Genomic DNA, 22,148 nt, shown 5'->3' with positions numbered 1-22,148 from the left:
TTAGCAAGTTCGCCTCACACCTCCAGGGTTGGGGGTTCGATTCCCGCCTCCGCCTTGTGTGTGTGGAGTTTGCATGTTCTCCCCGTGCCTCGGGGGTTTCCTCCGGGTACTCCGGTTTCCTCCCCCGGTCCAAAGACATGCATGGTAGGGTGATTGGCATCTCTGGAAAATTGTGAGTAGTGTGTGAGTGTGGTAGAAAATAGCAGTAGAAAATAAATGAATATGCAACCTTGTGGATTACATGTTTTAAGACAAAGGAAGCGTGACTAAACCCTAAACCCTCAGCAGACCCAAGATGTGACTAAGGTAGCAATTTGATCAAAGGACAGTCACTAGATACAGAACTGCCTCTCAGACTTTCCTGGACAACCTTTAAAGACCTTTGTGTGAGGAAAACACCCCAGTTTTCTGAACTACACTGAATGTCATTATGTCATTTTGGCAGATGCCCTTATACAGAGTTTTATGATGATACCACCACGCCCTCTGCTGTTAGATAACGGTGTTACAGTGCTCCCCCCCCTTTTAAAGAAAGACACACACACAATAAATAAATAAATAAATAAATAAATAAATAAATTTTGAAGCAAAATACAATTAATGTTTATTCCAAGAAAACTTTATTGTTTCATTGTTTGCACGGGATCACAGCTGTTCAGAAAGGTAAAGGATGCTGAAGCAATACACAGAACATGTGTTTATAGTGTTTGGTTTTAAATAAACTCTGACATATAGCATTTTAAGATGATCATTATTATATGTACAGGTGACTTGTATATAAAATTATTTTTATTGCATCGGTCTTCATTGTAGTCATGAAATAATAGATTACGTACAAAGTAAAACACAGGCAACGTGATATGTGACAAAATCAGACATGTTTGCACAATACACACAAAACAGAGGACAGGAATAAGTGTACAGAACACAGGAGGGACGAACAGACATCTCAGGTGAACATCTTTCTGTGTTTTAAATCCTAGAGGACTTAAAGTAAAAAAATATAATAATAATAATAATAATAATAATAATAATAAACTATTTTCCAATTATTTTTCACTCAAGATTTTAGACACAACATACAAAAATATCTGGAATAATAATAAAAAATATATATATAAAAAAAAGAAAGACGTGCTGTTAACTGATTTTATAATAAGCCACGATGTTCATGCGTTTGTGATGAAATATGTTTTTATGCCTGAGAGCTCCTATCCAAGCTTCTCATTCAGAAAGCAGCTTCAAGACGTGTCCTTTACTTAAAGGCATCCTCACACATCCAGTATATCCTGAAATTTAGTACAGTGTCTTAAAAAAAAAATCAAATATATATATATATATGGCTGAAAATGTATCCAGACTGATAATAGCATAGTCGATTATAGTAACAGGAAATGTATCAGCACAGAAATCAATTTTCTTATCTGATGAAAATGACAGAAGACTCTTCCTGTTTTGGTGGGGAAAAAAAAAACAAGCTGAGAATGCAATGAGAACTCAAATCAAAACCTTTAACCCATCCCAGTTACTGCTGTGTTACACAGGGAAAGATCTGGTCTTGGTACACAGTTGATTGAAGAGGATGAGAAAGCGTTTGGTCTAAACTCATCAACCAGGCTTTCTTTAAATGTTTCCTATGCGTAATAAAAGGGAATAAAAATCTGATACAGGATCACATTAGACCAGTTACAGTACAGTCCAGTCCAGTCCTACTCTAAAACCCCTGAATCGGTTCCTCCGTTTAAGAGAAAGATGACATCATGAGATGATTTTTTTTTTTTTTTGGCTGTTAGCGAGCAAACGAAAGCAAGAATACAATAGTGTCGATGTCGCTTACGGTGTGGTGTGTAGACGTTAGCTGTTCCCTCCTGCTGATGAGCTCACGGTTCGGTTTGCTCAAATCATCCTTATAATGACTTTCATGAAGCTAGAACGCTTTTATGTACCCGATTCCACATAAACGAACATGAGGATGTTGTTAAATGGTAGTTTGTGATTAAGTAGCTAGGTAGTTCTCACTGCATAATGCAAAACTAGCCAAGCATCTAACATGGCTTTTTATGTACAACTAGTCAGGTTGAGTTTCCCCAGTGTTGTGTCAAGAGTGAAATATTAGCAGTACAGTAAGGGTTTGAGCAGCAGGATGGACTGCGACGGTCGTCACACCCGGATCGTCTATGCGTTTAAAAGGACACGTACATGCACACAGTGAGCTGCCATGTTCTCTCGTGGTCCTTCACCTTGCGTCTAAACCAGACGCGGTGCTTCAAAGGCACACAACCTACGACACACAAACGCTGCGAAACTCCTGCTATAACAAACAAAAAAAACATGGAAAAAAAAAATAACTGGAAAAAAAAGAAAATATAACAAAAAAAAAGTGTTAGGAGTATAAAACGTATATAAAAGAGAATGAAGAAAAGAATGAAGGACTTTTTTTTCTTTGGAAAATACAAATTATGGGGGGAAAAAAATGTCAATCCATAAGAACATTTTGCGATTTGTTAAAATCTATTCGTGTGCGTTGTTGATCGGAGATGATAGTTTTCCTTAAAAGTCGGGGTTTGAACAGGTTCGTTACATATTTCATTACAAGTTGAACTCTCGTTCTGATAATTGCACAGTGTTGTAGCGTCTCGTCCTCGGTGTAATAGTCCCTCGTTCAAAACCGACAACAAGTCGCAAAATGTCCACGATTTGGTGGCAGATGACATCCTAAGCTCACTGCTCGATAGTTAGAGCTACAAAGAACAAATCTGTGAATACTACTGTGTGGCTTAATAAATGAGAAAAAAAAAAAGAACAAAAAAACACCCCATTAGCATTTTGTTAGCATCAATGGTATTGATGATAGTATTTTGGTATTTAAAATGTCCGGACTACGACGGTAATACGTCACGAGATACAGCGGGCAAATAGGTTAGCATACATTTTGATGTTTCGTGTAAAATTTAGCATTTCCATTTAAAAAAATATATCTAATCTACTCGGCCTGCAGAATAGCTCGAGATATTTACTCTTGTCTGAAAAGAGCCATAAATCAGACTGAATTAGTGCTCAGACTGTCAGGGCAAGAAGTCGCAGTGATACACAGCTGTACTGATGATTTAAAGGGGTGGTGGTGGGGGGACCCCAAGTGAAATCCATCTGCATGTACTGCCCTGCTGCATAGTGTATAAGGAACCCCCAGCTAACCTTGTAGAGCAATCAGGGATGTATAAAGGGAAGTAAATGCACGATTCGCAAAACCTAATTAACTACCAGTCTTTTTTAGACTAGGACCACCAGAAGGTCCCGGACTAGACTGACAGAAATCTATAAAGCGCTGCATCAAAACATCCACCAAGTGGACAATGGTTATGTGCAATATATATATAAAACATATATATATATATATATATATATATATACACACACACACACACACACACACACAGAATTGTTAAAGGCGCTGAAGTGCATTTGAAAGGAATGAGGTTTAAAAAAAAAAAGTCAAGTATTTCATAAAGTAATAGCACAAAGTACAGAACGCATGAACCAAAAACAACCATAAACGTCAAATCCCCTGGAATAAAACGAAGTAAATATATAATCGATCTCTCTGCAGTTACAGTACAGTACAGTGCGTGTCCTATAAAAAAAAAACATATCCGTATTTTCCTTTCGCTAGGTTTCATGCAGCGAGTTATTATCTAAGTATCTAAGCATTCAATTATCCGATGCACCAAATACTACCTGCTGTAGTATTTACACAGTGACGAAAGACAAACACAAACGTACAGGCAAATAACACTCTAAAGTCAGAGCTGGGATTGGACCAGGTGACTGATTTTAGAAGTGAAAAGGCCGTCGTGTGCCCTTAGTTTAATATTGCTCCTGAAAAAAACAAAGGGTCCTATGTTAAGATTCAATGCACTAGGTGACAATTTCATGTTCCATAAGCAATAAATTCATCAATGATTTAAAAAAAAAAACAAAAAAGAAGAAGAAGAACTGAAGAACTCTAGTCATGGACTACATCGGTGTGAAACTTTGGTAATGCATAGTTCAACCCCCTCACGTTCCTCTGACAAGAAAGATAAAGCTAGAAAATGATGGCTGTTTTTCTTTCTTTCTTCTTCTTCTTTTCCTCCCCCTCAAACACCTTCAGTGTTTTGTTTTTTTTGGTTCTTGTTTTTTTGTTTCATCATCATTTTGGCTTAAAGTTCAGTAAACCTCAACCCAACACAAGCCCCAAGCTAAAGAACGAAAGAAAGAAAGAAAAAAAAAGACTAGATGAAATTCTGTCCGTAAACAGTGCGGTGTTAAAAGGAATTCTCAAGCCCCTTAGCCACCTTTCAGAAAGCTAGTGTGACCGCTGATAAAGCGGTCAGATCGCCGGTTACATGCAGCTTTATGCTCTCATTGGATGAAGGGCTGGTCCTCCTCGTCCTCGTTGACGGCAGGTCCGGGGTCACTCAGGCAGCGGAGGAGTCGTGGATCTTTCGTGTCTTCTTGCTCTCCCTTCTCTCCGGTCCGGTCCTCTTTCTTTCTCAGCATCACCAGCCCCTCCTCTTCCTCAGCAGGGTCTTGTTCCGTCGTCTTGCTGAACTCGTTCACCTCGTTGACCGAGTCTGGGCTTTGAGGTGAAGCCAGATCCACTTTGATTGACGGGAGATCTTTGTTGGTCGATGTAGGCTTCGTGCTCCAGGTTTGAGGGTCTAAGCAATGACACGGGCAGAAGAAGTGAATTAATTTGTGCACAAAAGATATAAATCATAAAGCAGACGGATACGAAACCACTTTGTGTTGTTGCTGGCTACGCGTCTCGTGGTCGAGAGTCGAGGAAAAATACTGTTAAAGATGTTTACCGTGTCTGCGTGTACGCTGATTAATCGTGAATAAATAAACTTGTCTTGCATATTTATACGGTCACCTGACACACAATAGCCCACTATGTGCAACTTTATTTATTTATTTAGTTAGTTATCTGGGCTTATTTAAATGGGATTAAGTCTATAGAGCCCCACTGACTATGCATAGCCCTCAGAGTGACGGTGCTGGTGACACTGAGGAACAGTAGATGGCAGAGCAGAGAAAGGTTGAACGCACCAGAAATCAGTCTTGATCTGCCGATGGTGGGAGAATCGGGAGGTGCGGCTGGAACGGTGAGGTAATTATTCATCTGAGTAAGCTGCAAGTACAGAGACGTAAACGGGTCAAAGATGTAAGGCGGCGAAACGGTTCGCTGGTAGAGCACACGGATGGAACACAGCACATATATTCTGAGATGAACATACAAAGTGCAATAAAAAACGCTGGGGTGAAGATTCCGTACAGTTCACCGCTCCTACAGGCTCACCTTCTTCTCTAAATCCTTCATCCTCTTCCTTTTGATCATGATCTCCTTAAAGCCGTCCTCGAACGGATCGGCCAAAAGCGTGTGTCTGTTATAGGACTGCAACTGCAAGAGAGGGAAAGAAAAGAAAAAAAAAACCCGCACGATTACTTACTGTGAGGATTAGCGGAGGTGTTAATAGTGATTAATGATACAGATGATAACCGGTCAGAATGTACAAATCTAATGATCCGTGATCGCTGAATTAGACTTGGGTTATTAATCAGAACAGCAGAACAAGCACAGTGCGCTTGGGTGTTATATGGAGCTGGGGACGAAGCTAATGTCTTCAAGATCATGTCAGAAAGCGACGCAGAATAAAGTAGTGTGACACGTGAGAGAGAGAGAGAGAGAGAGACATACAGTAAGAGAGCAAGAGAGGAAGAAAGACAGAAAAAAAGCGAGAGAGAAAGAGAGTGAGATTAAGAGAGAATGAGAGACATAGAACGAGAGAGAGAAAGAAAGAAAAGTAGAGAGAGAGAGCGAGAGAGAAAGAGGGAGAAAGAGCGCGAGGGAGAAAATAAGCAAGCGATTGAGAGAGAGACAAAGAGAAAGACAGAGAGAGAGAGACAGAGAAAGACAGAGAGAGACAAATACAGAGAGAGAGAGACAGACAGAGAGAGACAAATACAGAGAGAGAGAGAAATACAGAGAGAGAAAGAAAGAGTGAGAGAAAGAGAGAATGAGAGACAAAGAAAGAGAGAGAGAAAGAAAGAAGGAAAAGTAGAGAGAGAGAGAAAAAGTGAAAGAGAGAGAGAGACACAGAGAAACAGAGCGAGAGAGAAAGAGGGAGAAAGAGCGTGAGGGAGAAAATAAGCAAGTGATTGAGAGAGAGACAGAGACAGAGAGACAGAGACAGTCTTCCCGATATGGACTCACTCTCTGCCGTGTCCTCTGCAGGTTGGTGCGTAGAATCTTCTGGATCTCCTCCTCTTGGCCTTTGGAGAGCTGAGGCAGCATTCGCTCTGGAGCTTTCTTAGGCTGGATATTCCTGAGAGGAAAAAGAAACGATGGGATGTGAGACGGAATTCTACTAACTTTATTATTAACGCTGCAATGTTTCCTCACAGCAAAAGTGTTCATCGTATGACTGAGAGTGGAGACGAAGGTCAAACGGCTCATAACCAGTTTGTGATTTTCTGTTTCCAATTTTTCACTGCTGGGGATTTTTTTTTTTTAGAAAGATTTTTCCACCTGCTCGTGTAATGCTAAATATTGGCTTAATTATCGACTATTTTCTATCATGTGTGTTTACATTTCAGACCTGTTTGCTACAGTAACAGACCTAACTGATGAAATGCAGGCCATGATTTTACTGCCGTTGTAAGAGTTATGTGTAAAGTCCATTAGGGCGAGTAGCCAATCAGCTTGCTGCGATCAGTTCAATATTGGTTACAGAGTGCTATGTTGGTGTTTTATGCTGTGATGCTGTATACAGAGTGCTATGTTTAGATTACAAGGATATGGATTTAACAGCAAGCTAAAATTAGCCACTTCCTTATTCATTATGAGCCAATTTATGGGTTTTCCAACAACTGCAATTTCCTGTATATTAAAGAAGGACATTTAATGTCCCCTGATGGTCCAGCGACAGAATCTAGTGCTCTCGTCGCTGAGACCCGGGTTCGAAAAGGGTTTACGGTCAGTGCTGGTTCCAAGCCCAGGCATTGTATTAAATAAATAAACAAACAAACAAACAAACAAACAAACAAACAAACAAACAAACAAACACACACACACACACACACACAAGAGATGGTTGCGGCAGGAAGGGCATCCGGCGTAAAACAAAAAGATTTAGAGTTTCTATAAAAACATCTACTTGCTCAGTCTAGCATGGAAACTTGTGTTAAAATATTCTACCATTATCATTATACTGTATATTCGGACATTAGAAAACCTCATGACTCCCAGTCACCGTTGAACGGTGGATTACGATGGTCTACAGCTAGAGAGTGTGATGAATAAGATGTTGAGAAGGTTCTTACTGCATGGACACGGTGGACGGCATGGCGGACGGCGGTTTGACTCCTCCGCTCTCCACCAGCTCGATGGCCTGCTTCATTTCCATCTTGTGATAGAAGGCGATGAGCTGGGGCTCTTTGGAGCGCTCGCCCGCTATCAGGCACTTCTTCACGTACTTCTTGTTGAAGCGGTTCAGCCTGTTCGAGTGAGACGGGAAGGGAAAGTGAATACCAGAGAGCATGCAAGCGATACGGTTTGAAAAGCGCTAAATCTGCAATCTTTCGGTCAATGACGTGACCTTTGCTTGGGGCCGAGCCTCGAGTGAATTCTGCTCGGAGTACTTTGAGGAAGAAATTCACATTGTAGATCATCGGATCGAGATTAACTTCATTACTCGAGATGGGATAAACACACTGCAGCTGAGGATCACCTCGTGCAACATGGTCTAATCTCTTTCTTTTGCGTTTCATCTATACGTCTGAATTCGAATCACTCTCGTATGATAAAGTGCTGTTTACATTTACACCTAGATTCGTTATGTGGTGTTCAGATCACTAAACATGTACATTAATGTAAAGAGGAAATAAACCTGTTACCTTAAATATTTAACCGAAGGAAGCTTAACAGATCAGACACTAGCTACAGAGCTAGTGACATTAGCTCTAAAAATGAATAAATAAATAAATAAACAAACAAACAAACAAACTACAAGATAAAAGTGGTAATGTTAAGATTAAAACAGACAAGAAAAGTCTTATTTATAGCCATCAACTAATCATTAAAGGTGGGGTGCACGATGTTTGAGAAATGCTTCAGAAAACTGACTAACAAAACAAACGTGTAGCCAATGAGCAGAAAGGGGCGTGTCTTGTCAATATGCGGCGGAGAGAATGTTCGGTCTGACATTAGTAGAAAGCGATTGAAACATTGACATGGCGGATACCTGCCGTTAGCTCTGCCTCGGGTTCTAGGAGCTAAACCTCTCACGGTACAACACACAGTACAACAGAAACACATCTGTATTACCATAGTATTACTCGTTGAGTTGATTTATTGATAACAATATTCCCTCGGCCAGCAGCAGGTTCCTCCATAATAGTGGCCTGGGTTACGTATGTATGTGTGGGGCGGAGCTATAAAACAGGAGTGACACCCATTTGAGTTAGGGTTGTGTTTGTTTTGGTGATTTCAGATGTCAACATTGGCTTTCAAACATCGTGCACCGCACCTTTAATGGTTAAAAGATACTTGTTTGCAGCATTTCATTATCCGGGCCTTTAGGAGAAAGGATAACATTCAGCAGGATTTTTTTTTTTGTATTATTTTTTTAAATTTATACGTGAATATTTTCTACACACTTGTCCTTCCAATGATGATGTCCGTAGTGTCCGCAGATGTCCTCGATACCCGTCAGCAGGTGGTCCAAAAACTAAACAGAAGGAAAGAAAAGAAAAGAGAAAAAAAAAAACTTTCGTACAATTTAATACGTCACTCATACACTAAAAAAAAACTTAGCAAACAAGAGTTGTCATGGCAACACTTCCTCTTCATAGGAGTACAGCTTTAATGGAAATGTTTTCTAAATAAATAGTGTGTTGTTCATAGTGTTTGTTGACAGGTTCATCTGAAGTACTCGCAGAACCTGTCTGTGTTCATATGATTCGTCCATCAGAGTCAGACATGTTGGTGGCAACAGACAGCTGTCTTAAGCTGACATGATCCAGCTAAACCCAGCCAAAAAAACGTGCGTGTTCACGTCGGCGAATTGCGTCGAGTCGCTCGTTTACACAGGGGAAGAGATTAGTAAGAACGTCTCTCCCCTGCTGAAAGCCTCGGTGACTCATCAGCTCCATATAGCTGCTTACTTTGTGTGTGTGTGTGTGTGTGTGTGTGTGTGTGTGTGTGTGTGTGTGTGTGATTTGCCGATGAGGCCTGCGATATCCTGCCATCTAGGTTTCCCTAGGGAGCTTAGAGATGATGAAATAGAGTGTGGGAAGGCAGCGGTGAGGACATGGAGGATGGCATGGGTGGATCTGGGGAAGCAGGTTTGCGATTTTACTTGCAAATGATTTGTAAAAGTCGTTAGCCCAGAGGAGGCTTGCTCAGGACAGGTAGGTAGATAGCGACTACAGGGCGGTTATGATCTCATGCGCTATACTCGCTATCATCACGCATGAGATGAGCTAAGATTTTTGCCCGTGTCCATGAGACATTTTGTTATTATAGTTGTAATGTCCTACTACGGCCACCTGTGTGTGTGTGTGTGTGTCTGTCTTTAAAAGCTTGCCATTGTGTAAATGGAGCTTAGTCAAATACCATCACATGCATGACCATCTTGGTTAAATCAACCTTAATGTATCAGTGTGATCTTAATAATATCCACTAATCCTACTTAATGTCTGCAATTATAGCCGTCTTGTGTAGGAGGAAGGGAAACGTCGGCGTAACCTCTCATACGGTTGATGTGTTCGATGTAGCCAGCAGATGGCGCTCAACACCACACGATACGAGGAAATGGATGAAAACGATCTTTAAGTCAAATCTTCATTACACTATAGATCAGCCCGAGGCACGATCCTCACCGTCATTGATCCGGCACAAATGAAATGTTCTCACGAGTATAAAACAAGTCCAGTCACGTTGCTACACCGCAAAACTGTGGATTATGAGCGCGACTGTTTCTATGAATTTGGTTTCCAGACAACAAGCTACAGGGTTCACAACTGATCTACAGTCCTTAGAATCTCACGTGTCATCTATGAAGTGAAGGGTCGCAGAGCAGCCGAGTGATGTGAAGCTTCATTACCTGGGTGTGGATCTCCTCGTTGATGGATCGCTTGGTTTCCTGCTTCTTCTTGACGGCTAGCAGGTCCACCAGAGGACGAATGGTCATGCCCTACACCGCCACGGCACACAGAGGAGGAGAAACGACAGGAGACTGGGTTATAGATGAAGCTGATGTAGAGTATAATGACTTTGTAAACCGAGAAGGAAAGCAAAACAAACAAACAAAAAATTTCCAGTCCTTTCTTTTGACTCGTTGTTACAAGATTCGCTCTACAAATCAACAGTGTATCATTTGCTTTTTCTTTCAGTCTCACTTTTTCCTTTCTTATCGACTACATTCTTAAAAACTGCGATCGTTTGATTCAGACGTCAGATCAAACCGAAGTCTGATTACACGTTAAAAGGCAGTCAGAGCTCATCCAGAGTCAAAGACTGTTGCTGTTGAAATTTCCCTAAATGGGTGACGCACCAGGGTAGAACACCGCTACACAAGAGAGACAAATTAGGGGTGGACATTTTTCATTTTAAATCAGCGGTTTGTCTTGTGGAAGCGAGTCTGGCTTGGGTTCTGGTGTGATGCCTCATCATGTGATCTCTCTCTTTGATAGAAAACACCAGAGTTTAAAATTGAGGCGCTGGATATGATGCTACGTGATACGGTGGTGTTTGGTGGTGGAATAAAATATTCAACGTTATCGATGATTCATTCAGCAGAACAAAGCATAAATTGAATAAAAGAAACATGGTAAAATGACACACACAAAAAAAAAACAACCCCGCATGAAACGTTGAACAGTACGACACACTGCATTTCTACACCATTATAAAGCCCGTAGTTAGATGCAGAGTATATTTAGAATATAGAGCATAATCTTCATTATTCAGGATTAACGAGCATTTTGTAAACCAATCAGGATTTAGACCATATATAGCATTGCTACTTCTAACCAGTTGTATTAAAGGTGGGGTGTACGTCGTTTGAGAAATCCTTCAGAAAACTGAGTCGGGCCGGCAAACAAAAACAAACGTGTAGCCAATGAGCAGAAAGGGGCGGGTCTTGTCAATATGCGGCGGAGAGAGTGTTCAGTGCGCATGTGTGACGTTAGCCGAAAGCGATTTTAACATTGACATGGAGGATAAAAACATTAAGTGAAAAAAGGGTTATGATAAGGCAAGAAGTAGGACGTGTTAATATAGGATCAGCTTTCCAGCGCTGGAGAGAACTGAAGGAGCGGGAAGGCCTGCGATGGGACGCCGAGGTCGCTTTTTTCCTTCTCTGTAGGTGAGTAACGTTGGTTTTGCTTTGTTACACAGAACTAATATATGCCTTTGTCCTTTACATGATTATGCTTGTGTGTTTATCTGCAATCGTATTGTTCTTCCCTTCAGCTATGATAAAGACACATCTCTTTCCATTAGTTGCCTGGGTTACGTATATATGTGTGGGCGGAGTTATCGATACAGGGGTGGGATCCATCTGGGTTAGGGGTGTGTTTGTTTTGGTGATTTCAAAGGTCAACATTGGCTTTCAAATCAACGGAGACCCCACCTTTAAGTGTGACTTAAAACTGCCAATGGCTGATTGGACGACTCATTATGATGTGCATTTCCAACTTGGACCTTTCCAATACTTACCAAATAGATATTATTTTTATTCACAGCTGAGGTGTTTGAGTGTTGAGCATTGAGTGTGTGTGTGTGTGTGTGTGTGTGTGTGTGTGTGTGTGTGTGTGTGTGTGTGTGTGTGTGAGATGATTTGACTAAAGCTTATCCTCAACAAACTCTGTGGGAATTTTGGACAACACCAGAGAGGAACCCTGTGGTTGTTTTGTACAGAAATCTCTCCTGTCCTTAAAGGCTTGATTATAATTCATGACACCTCCTTATCTGCCAGAAGCATCTATCCTTCAAACCCTGCCGACTTTTCAGACGAGGTGAGCCGCGGAGGAGGGGGTAACCTCGTGAGGTAATGCCTTGCTGACACAACAAGGATACGATATACAATTCAATGATCTATTCCACATCATTTTTACAGAGTAAAAGCTGTCTGTGTTTGTTCTCCTGAGATCAACGCTGCTAGTGTGTGAGGATTTGCTTTATTTTAACACTCGCATCAAACCGCATGTCTGAATCGAGTCGCTGGTTATCTCAAGCGTTCGTTTCCGTTACCTGCCTGGCTCTTGGACGGGCGAAGACGGAAGACGTGCTATTTTTATCCGTCTTTATTACAGCGCTGCAGCCGCTGCTTGCTTTTAATCCACCGACACCACAGGCAGAGCATGAGCCCTTTTGCCACATGATCTTCCTTTTATTATCGTCGTCGTCTTTAAAGAGAAGATGGTGCTAAGAATGACTTCATGCGCGAGTTTATCTTCGTGTCCAGGCAAAAGCACCTTGCCGTTTCGTAGCAGGTGGCCGTGTAGACGGAAGGTCGTTGGCAGAGGACATGGAACTGCATTGCAGACAAATCTCTAGTGCAAACACTGCAAACTCTCCCCACCTGTCACTTCCTCCCAGTGTAACCAGAAGCATCTCTGCTTCCAGTAAACTAAAGCCAACAAAGTAACCACAGCATAACCCCTCTCATCTAACTCTCTACCTCTACACGTTTCCTTTTTCACAGGCACAATGTGCACTATTGTCTCTCCACGGCACCTCGATGACACGAGATGCACGAGTCTTTAGAACCTTGCTACAATATAACTTGCAGAAGTATTCGTCCCCCGTGAGCGTTTGGTAATCTTGATCACATTTACAGCGTTTAGCAGACGCCCTTATCCAGAGAGACTTGCATCTCATCTCATTTTTATACAACTGAGAAATTGAGGGTCAAGGGCCTCGCTCAGGGGCCCAGCAGTGGCAACTTGGTGGACGTAGGAATGGAACTCACAACCTTCCGATTGGTAGCCTGACACCTTAACCGCTAGGCTACCACATACCTTGGTAATAACCTGTATGATGATGAAAGCGTTTAAGGAGATGAACATGTCGTGATGGAAGACAAAACGGTCGTGTAGTGAAGTAAAAGTCGTCAAAAGTTGACGGATTAAGTATTTACTCCGACAACTGTGAAGACTTTGTGTTTCGGTGGACGCTTGCTGTTTTTTTTTTTGTCTTGTGCTTTAACCCGTTACAGTGTATATCCACAAGGCAGCTCAAGATTCATCTGAGCCTGATCGTGTTTGAGCGTTACAGCAGTGCGTGTTGGAACAATGCACATGAGATCAAACCCACCCTGACTTGGGGGCGAGAGAGAGAGAGAGAGAGAGAGAAAGAAAGAAAGGGCAAAACTCGCACGCTGCATGCTGATGTCTACACGTTTCCTTTCAACTTTCACACCTCTTCTGAATGTACTTCTGTACTATAACACAATAACACCACAACCCACCATCTTCATACCCTGTGCTTTATTATCACTTAACTCCATGTGAACTTTTACACCAATACATCATTTATCAGACTGAAATACAGTCCTTTCAAGGTTCCTTCCTTTACCATCTAAGGGAGTTTTTCCTCGCCACTGCTGCCTCGGTCACCTCAGACTTGCTCATTGGGGATAAATACATACACACTGTGAACTAAATCTATCTAATATTAATCTTGAATTTCGTATTCTATTAATCTTTATATTATTCTTTATATTAACCTTTTTGTTCTATGTTCAGGTTCTGTAAAGCCGCTTTGAGACGATGTCTATTGTAAAAATTGCTATACAAATAAACTTGAATTAAATGAAGTGGGGCTTGGAGTATCAATAAGGCAAACATAATTAAATAAAATAATAATTAACTTAGGGGGTGTTACGGTGGCTTAGTGGTTAGCACGTTTGCCTCACACCTCCAGGGTCGGGGTTCGATTCCCGCCTCTGCCTTGTGTGTGCGGAGTTTGCATGTTCTCCCCGTGCCTCTGGGGTTTCCTCCGGGTACTCCGGTTTCCTCCCCCGGTCCAAAGACATGCATGGTAGGTTGATTGGCATCTCTGGAAAATTGTACGTAGTGTGTGAGTGTGTGAGTGAATGAGAGTGTGTGTGTGCCCTGCGATGGGTTGGCACTCCGTCCAGGGTGTATCCTGCCGCGATGCCCGATGACGCTTGAGATAGGCACAGGCTCCCCGTGACCCGAGAAGTTCGGATAAGCGGTATATTGATAACCTTCTATATTGAGTTGCCCATATAACGTGCTACAGAAAAGTCTACAAGAAGCCTAATATAGTACTTTCAGTGCGTTCCTGAGTAAAATCAGTCAAGCTTTAATATCAATAAGGGAGTTACTGTACCAAAAGCAATATAAACAACACTCCTTTCCCTTTTTTATTTTTCCCTGTCACTCTGCTGCAGCTTTTCATCAACTTGCACCTACGTTCCGGGTTAACGCTAATGAACACAATGGCAGATGGTGCGTGCTGATCCTTATCTGTGTAGTCGTGCATGTACTTACTACAAACACCCTGAAGTGTACATCGACAACACGCACTGTAACAACTTCTAACGCAGCCGCAACAAACCGCAAGACAGTCGGACGTGTCCGTGATGTAAACGGTAGCGATCGGAATCGATCTCGATCCTTACGATTCTGTTTTGATTTGAGTTTCGTTACACACGATGTAGCGAAGTGAGAAGTCGACCGATTTCCTATGCACGCTTGTGCCAGGAACCTTCATTGGGGTGTGTTTGTGTGTCCTGGTTTCATATTTGATAAAGACAACAGTCAGGTGTTTAGCTAGAAGAGCTATTCTGTTGCAGAATAGTGCTAATTCTGAAGACGGCTGAGTTAAGGCGATAATAACGGTGCGTAATGAGCAGGTTTATATAGCAAGTCAGCAAAGCTTTCTGGGAAACTGGATCGAATACACCATTCTTCTCTTGAGCCCTGGACAAGGATAAAGGAATAATTCAGGGCTTGGACAACGTAATATTCTTCACTGGATATCCTTTTCAGACTCATGAAAACTGACTCTACTGTACATCTTCCTCTGCAGTACTGACGTAGATAGAGCTTTAAAAAGCACTGCATGAATAATGAGTATTTCACTTGGCACTCCCAGCACTGAAAACTCTCATGAATAGATATATAAATCAGGCTGATACGAATCATATACGTACTAAATACGTCTAAACGAGACTTTGAACAAGCTTCTTAAATGATCATGTGTTATATATATATATATATATATATACAGTACAGACCAAAAGTTTGGACACACCTTCTCAGTAAAAGAGTTTTCTTTATCTTCATGACTAGGAAAATTGTAGATTCACACTGAAGGCATCAAAACTATGAATTAACACGTGTGGAATTATATACATAACAAAAAAGTGTGGAAAAAAATGACCCCAAACACACCTCCAGGCTGTGTAAGGGCTATTTGACCATGAAGGAGAGTGATGGGGTGCTGCACCAGATGACCTGGCCTCCACAGTCACCGGACCTGAACCCGATCGAGATGGTTTGGGGTGAGCTGGACCGCAGAGTGAAGGCAAAAGGGCCAACAAGTGCTAAGCATCTCTGGGAACTCCTTCAAGACTGTTGGAAGACCATTTCAGGTGACGACCTCTTGAAGCTCATCAAGAAAATGCCAAGAGTGTGCAAAGCAGTAATCAGAGCAAAAGGTGGCGACTTTGAAGAACCTAGAATATGACATATTTTCAGTTTCACACTTTTTTGTTATGAACTAAATGTTCTCTTTGAATGAGAAAGTGTGTCCAAACTTTTGGTCTGTACTGTGTATATATATATATGAATCAGTGATTTGTTTATCAAACGTATACCTGGATTAGGTATTAGGTTTAGACCTCAGCTAAACATGGGTTTACACCGACGCATTTGTCAATCAAATACATGCAAAGCACGTATGAGGTAAAACGTGAATACGGGATGAAATTAAAAATAGGTGGCATGATCCTTGGATGTAGAGCTACTACTAAACTCCAACTACAATTACGTCAATAACGAGTCAACCTGAAAAGGAGGGAGAAAAAAAAAGTTGTGTAACATACAAGCGTTGAGTAATTTTACCCGGGATAGTATTAACAATATCCTCCGTGTTCCATTTCACTGGATTTGTAAAAAGACGGCGTCTTGCGAATCTGTGAAGTTACCCGTGATGCGTAGGTGCTGTAATCACTGTATCAGAGTCTGGGTACCATGGTGTTCAGCAAGTATGCACAACGTTTGTTTTCCTCTCACACTTTTTGGTAAAACACATTAAAAAAAAACAACAAAACATAGAAATGAACCGCACTAAAGGATGTGGTGTGGGTATAATAGGAAGCGGTATTATTGCAAAAGCTCATCCTAAGGCCTTTTTTTTTTTAGGCGATTCATCAGTAATGTGTGGTAATAAAAATAGCAGAGAAATAATGTGTCTAACGGAGCCGTGAACGTGACTAAGATACGGATACTACCGTCTGATACTGAGCCGTACCTTTAAAACCATGAAATGTCTATAGACGTCTCACCTGTACGAAGACGGTGAAGAAGATAACGGTGATGACAGCTGTGAGAAACATGTCTTTCATAGGGAACTGGTCCTCTTTGAGCAAGTAGACCAGGGAGAAAGCGATCGCTCCGCGCAGGCCACCATACGCTATGATGAACTGGTCCTTGGTGGTGAGCTTTACTATGCGGAATTTGTTGATCACGAAGGTCAAACTGATGACTCCTGAGAAAAGGAATGGCAAGAGAGTTGGAAAACATGAAAAGGTTGCCAGTTTATTCGGCCGTCAACCGTGACGGCTGTCCGAATATTGGCTAGAAAACCTGCCGTCATGGAGATGATACATGACAACAAATACCGTTGCAGACGTACACAGTATTTGAGTGATATGTGCTGAGAACCTTAATATGGAGGTTTTTACAGAATAGAATTGGGGCATAGAAGCCTTAGAAGCCTTAATTATCACCATTTATACATTAGAGCACAGTGGAATTCTTTTCTACACATACCCCAACTGAGGAGGTTGGGGTCAGAGTGCAGGGGCAGCTATGATACAGCACCCTGGAGCAGTGAGGGTTGAGGGCCTTGCTTAAGGGCCCAGAAGTGGCAGCTTATCTCTGCTGGGGCTTGAACCCCGGTCCTCTGATCGACGACCCAGAGCCTGAACCAGTTGAGCTGAACTGCCTGCCATTGAGCCAACACTGCAGACTGAAATGGTTTGTCTAGACAGCACTGGGTTTGGAGTGTTTTTAATACTCACCAAGAACGCGAGCCACCATGCACAGGATTACGGTCACCGTGACAAACGTCCAGTTCCACTTGTGAGCCCCGGCCACCGTGGAAACCCCGAGAAAGATGAAGATCAGCGTCTCGCTCACGCTGCTCAACATCTTTAAGAAGTACTTGATGGTGGTATGGGACTTGTGGGATATGTTGGCCTCCACGTAGGGTCGCATTACAGCGCCGCATGCAATCAGTCTGGACAAAGAGAAAAGGGTCGTACGGGGATTGGTGACAACAATCGAGCTGCTCTGGGAAACACTGCACAACCCGTAGTTAGCCTTTAGTTAAAACATGGTTATTATTATTATCTACTTAAATGGTGGCGTGCTGGTGCTAAAGCGTCTGAGCGCAGGTGTGTTCGATTTAATCCCTCCACGTTTAGTTACGCAAAAAGCAGATTATAGAACAATGATCATATAATTATCTGGATTAATCCTTCTGCTTAGTTTCTTGGAATTTCACAGTAGAAATAACTCGATGAGGTGAACGGACACTGTCGATACGGATAAAGAGAACTAAATGTCCAGAAAGAGTTTCATGAAAACTGGAAGCATGTGTCATTTACAGCAGACGTGGTTATACAGAGCGACGTGGTGTCTAGACAGCCCTGAGATTTAAACTCACAACTTTTCAGACCGACATCTTAACCGCTGAGCTTCTACAATCCTGAGCAGCTTCTCTACTGTATTTTCTGAAATAATGCAGTGAAAGCGCTAATAATTCACTGCAGTGTTTTGACGAAGCCAGATCACGTGACGCCTGTTTATTAATACGCAGGTCTTGTATATATTAAGGCGTGTGTGTGAGACACGGTTTGTTCTGATCGAAACTCGAGAACATAAAATTGTGTGTCCGAGGCGTCTGGCAGGTTTTTCCAGAACACCCACACGGCGAGCGTCCAGAAAGCGTGAAATATCCTGCTAAGAAATGTAGGTGATATTTCACACCCAAGCATGATGTGGCTTTTCTTTGCAGGTGTAAAATTTAGATGCAAATCTTAAACTCTGCGAGCTGCGGTTGTGTTAAAGCCGAGCAAGTTCTTCGCTTTATGCAAGTGAGACGTAAAATGACAACACGGCGGGAAAAACACGAAGCAAAAACGTAACATTCGAAACATCTTAATTAACGGGTTAGAAAGTAAAGCAGTCTAGTTGTGCTGGAGTGCGTGTTGTTCGAGGACTTACCATGCTTTTCAATTTACTTAGTCAATATTATGGTCAAAGAATATTTGCAAATTGACCCGACATCCGGTCTGTGAGACGGACTTTGCACTACCTACAGTACGCGCGACCAGGAAAACCATAGCAACACCGTGCCCACCAAGGAGCACTATAAATATCTGTGACACGAGGTGAAAAACTGCTCCCGCTGTAGCGAAAGGCTACAGTCTGTCCTCTCCTAATCCTACGGTATAAGAAGCATATTGGACGACGATGCAGGGAGCCGATAAATCCACAGGTGACTTATCCGTGCATCCGGTACCCGAGTGAATCATCTATCACAGCATGGGCTGCCTGGCTGAATCTCCCCTCCATATTTCTACTCTGCTGTACCTGGTCTGAGATTGTTTATCGATTTCACGACTGAACCGGCAACATGAGGTTGTATCCGGAATCCTGCCTTCTATAGTCCATAACGGATGGAGTCGTTTGCGATTCTGACGTATTCTCGCGGTAAAGACGACGACGCGGACGACCTACGGAAAACAGGAACCGAGGTCGAGGCTGTGCTCAGCTATAAAACACAGCTCAACGCATCATGTTTTACAGTAAACCGTACAGCTAGTTGGTGTGAACTCTAACCCCAAGCATATGTGTATATTTCAAGTAGGAAAATCGAGACGAGAGATTACTGATGTGTTGGAAGGGGCGGAGCTTTCGGGCAGTTATTTCTTCTTTTTTTTTTTTATTGGAGCGCACAAAACACCTACAACTGTCAATCCTTCCAGATTTATCCATCAATTGGTCAATCTGACATTTTTACTGAGTAAAAAAAAAGAAGAGCAGCTTAGTTTCCCAAAACTCGTACTCGCGTGTATGGATGTTAAAACGAGTCCCTGTGCTAAATATTTTTAATAAATAAATCAAATAAGATAGCTTTGCTATCTGGCTGGTGGATGGAGACGAATGTGTGTGTCATGTTTCGATGTAGTTTGTGTCACTTTTCCCGGACCACCGGTATGAAGGTACTCACGCCATGATGCCGGACAGGTGGAACACCTCAGCTGACAGGTACGCCAGGTAGCTATAGACGAAGACAAAAAGTGGCTCGATAACGCGAGTGTGTGAGGTGAAGCGGGAGGTGAAGGCTGTCAGTAATCCGTAGATAGCTCCTATCATTATGCCACCCAGAGACACCACCAGGAAAGACACTACGCCCAGAAAGACGTCTCCTACGTTTACAGAGCTCCTGGATGAGTACTCCTCAAACAGGTGATACAGAACCTGTAGAACAGAACACACAGGACACTCCATCAACACACACAGTATATGAGCTTAAAGTATAACAGCAGGCAGTATAACAGCATCACAATCACAGTCCTGTTGAACCTTTAATCAGGACATAATATCAAGATGACTACAGTAACTCTTTAAAACCGTGATGCTCAGAAAAGCATCTCAGGATCCACAGCACATGGAGCCATAATGAGGAGGAGCTACAACAAATTTCACTCGTTTAATTCAGAGGCAAACGTAAGCAGATCCATCAAAACTGCATTCGGAGATGCTTTTCTGCGCACCTGAGATGCTTTTCTGAGCGGTTATATATCCTCCGATTTCTTCAGTTAACCAAGCGTTTAGGCTGCTGCTCCGGTACATGATTAGCTAAGTAGATCGTTGCATGGAAGTTCAGGTATAAAGCTGTTTAATATTAAAGTCCCTTACAAGACACACAAGGTATCTAGTACAATTTCTCAAGCTAAATAAAGATCTAATGCAAACTCTCAAGTATCTTCAAGACAAAACACCTTGAAGGGAATTCTGTAATACTATTAAGCAATAATGCAAGGATGCTAGTAGCCAAGGATGCTAGTAGTACCAAGAAGGCATGTGAGCAAGTGTGCTAGACTAAGTGTCCGTTGGCTGGGCATTAACGGAAGCAGGCTATTAGACTAGTATATATATATATATTTTAGTATATATAGACTAGTATATATATATATATATAGTTTGCGAGATGCAAGCAGTCTAGAGCACAAACATGCAATGATGGTAATGTGCAAGGATGCGAAGAAGATGCTAAAGATGCTATCGGGCGAGCAAACACGCAAGCACAGATATCAATAATCTTGTAAGACAAACATTTTACTTGAATAATAAATATGGATAGTAAATTCGCATGCGAGGTCGCCACACACGTGTATGACTATCACACTATTTGGGCGATTCGGAATAACGTTAATGAGTCTGTGCCTCTCCGCCACCTCAAATAGACCTGAAAAAATCAAACACAAAATAAATCTGCTTACTGAACTGATAGCAAACTGTGGGAATAAAGTTTTCATTTTGACTGTGGAATTAAATCACGGTTTGAAAACATGGAGCAAGACAAAACGTATCGGCTCGTCTAAACGGAGGACAGGGAGCATCCGCCTGCTTACGAGATTAAAGCTGCCCTACGAGTTTCCCTTCAAAACAGCTAACTGAACGTCACGCGACATAAAACTTTACACAAATTACAGCTCGTAATCCTAAAGTCTGTCTTTAGCGTCAGCGTCTGCTGTTAAATACGGCCGTGTGCGGTGCTGTGGGACGAAAATACAAGCGCGTTCAAATGCTAACCCACTGGGCACTAACTCCAGATTACTAACTGTAGTATTTACTTTATGGTACGTTCTGGTACGACTTGCTTCCGGTCTGTTTAGTGCATCGAGCCTGTTCCTTTTCCTGCAGATTTGGTTAAGTCAGAAAATCTGGCGATACCTACACAATTCTCGTACGCGCTACGCAAAGGATGTTTTCCAGCGCTCTCGACTTTGGTTCTTATGGTTACTGATCTGATTCGTCACCAATGGCATGGAGCAGATCTTTGAATCCGGTTGATCCTCCTTCTGTGTGTGAGCACAAAATGTAAACATTGTAATACTTCTATACGATCGGTCGTACCCAAATGTTGATTAGGAACCGCGATGCTAAAAGGATTCCCGGCAGCAAACTAACTCTCCTTTCCCTTCAGTTCTGTTCGCAGAAAAGACAAAACAATGTCTTTTATTTCTCTATATCATGTCGTGGAAGTGAAACCGGTAAATCGTAAGCGGCCCCATGTGTGACCCATGAGGTACTCACCACTGTGACGGCGTCGTTAAGCAGCGACTCTCCGAACACAAGGATGTGCAGGAGCTCGTTGATGTGAATCTCTTCGAACACGGCCAGGACGGCTACGGGATCCACGGCGGAGATAATGGCGCCGAAAAGCAGGCAGGGCAACAGAGTGACCGTGGCCAGGTTAGTGCCCTCGATCTGACACACGCCGAACAGCAGGCTGCCGATGAAAAAGGAGTTCCACAGAGTGCCCACCACAGCGAAAATCAGGATGGTGCCCAGGTTCTCCATAAAGGGCCTTATGGGTAAGAAGTAACCGGCATCCAAGATGATAGGAGGAAGAAGACACAAGAAGAAGAGCTCGGAACCGAGTGCAGGGGGTTTCTCACCCAGGAGTCTGATGAGCCCGCCCACTAAAAGGCCCACCACTATCAACAGACAGCTCTCTGGGACAATCGAGGACAACCGCGGGATCAAGTGGAATCCTGAGAAGAAGAAAAAAAAAAGAGAGAGAAAAAAAAGGTTAAAAAAAATAAATA

General features: G+C 42.4%; 1 protein-coding gene across 1 annotated transcript in view; it reads right to left on the bottom strand.

The window, feature by feature from the left end:
• Window positions 1-597: 597 nt before the first annotated feature.
• Window positions 598-22,148, bottom strand: part of slc9a1a (solute carrier family 9 member A1a) — a 41,300-nt gene continuing 19,749 nt past the window's right edge. The window contains exons 2-12 of the mRNA XM_027153829.2: window positions 21,634-22,094; window positions 19,541-19,791; window positions 17,325-17,542; window positions 16,587-16,789; window positions 10,149-10,238; window positions 8,701-8,771; window positions 7,366-7,539; window positions 6,257-6,368; window positions 5,342-5,443; window positions 5,092-5,173; window positions 598-4,700 (exon numbers count right to left, since the gene is read on the bottom strand). Of these exons, the coding sequence (XP_027009630.2) occupies window positions 4,402-4,700; window positions 5,092-5,173; window positions 5,342-5,443; window positions 6,257-6,368; window positions 7,366-7,539; window positions 8,701-8,771; window positions 10,149-10,238; window positions 16,587-16,789; window positions 17,325-17,542; window positions 19,541-19,791; window positions 21,634-22,094 (2,063 nt within the window). The 3' untranslated portion in view covers window positions 598-4,401. The remainder of the gene's footprint in view (window positions 4,701-5,091; window positions 5,174-5,341; window positions 5,444-6,256; window positions 6,369-7,365; window positions 7,540-8,700; window positions 8,772-10,148; window positions 10,239-16,586; window positions 16,790-17,324; window positions 17,543-19,540; window positions 19,792-21,633; window positions 22,095-22,148) is intronic.

Source organism: Tachysurus fulvidraco, chromosome 25 (assembly GCF_022655615.1).
Source record: "Tachysurus fulvidraco isolate hzauxx_2018 chromosome 25, HZAU_PFXX_2.0, whole genome shotgun sequence".
In the NCBI taxonomy this organism is placed as follows: Eukaryota; Metazoa; Chordata; class Actinopteri; order Siluriformes; family Bagridae; genus Tachysurus; species Tachysurus fulvidraco.
This window is presented reverse-complemented; position numbering and strand designations above follow the sequence as displayed.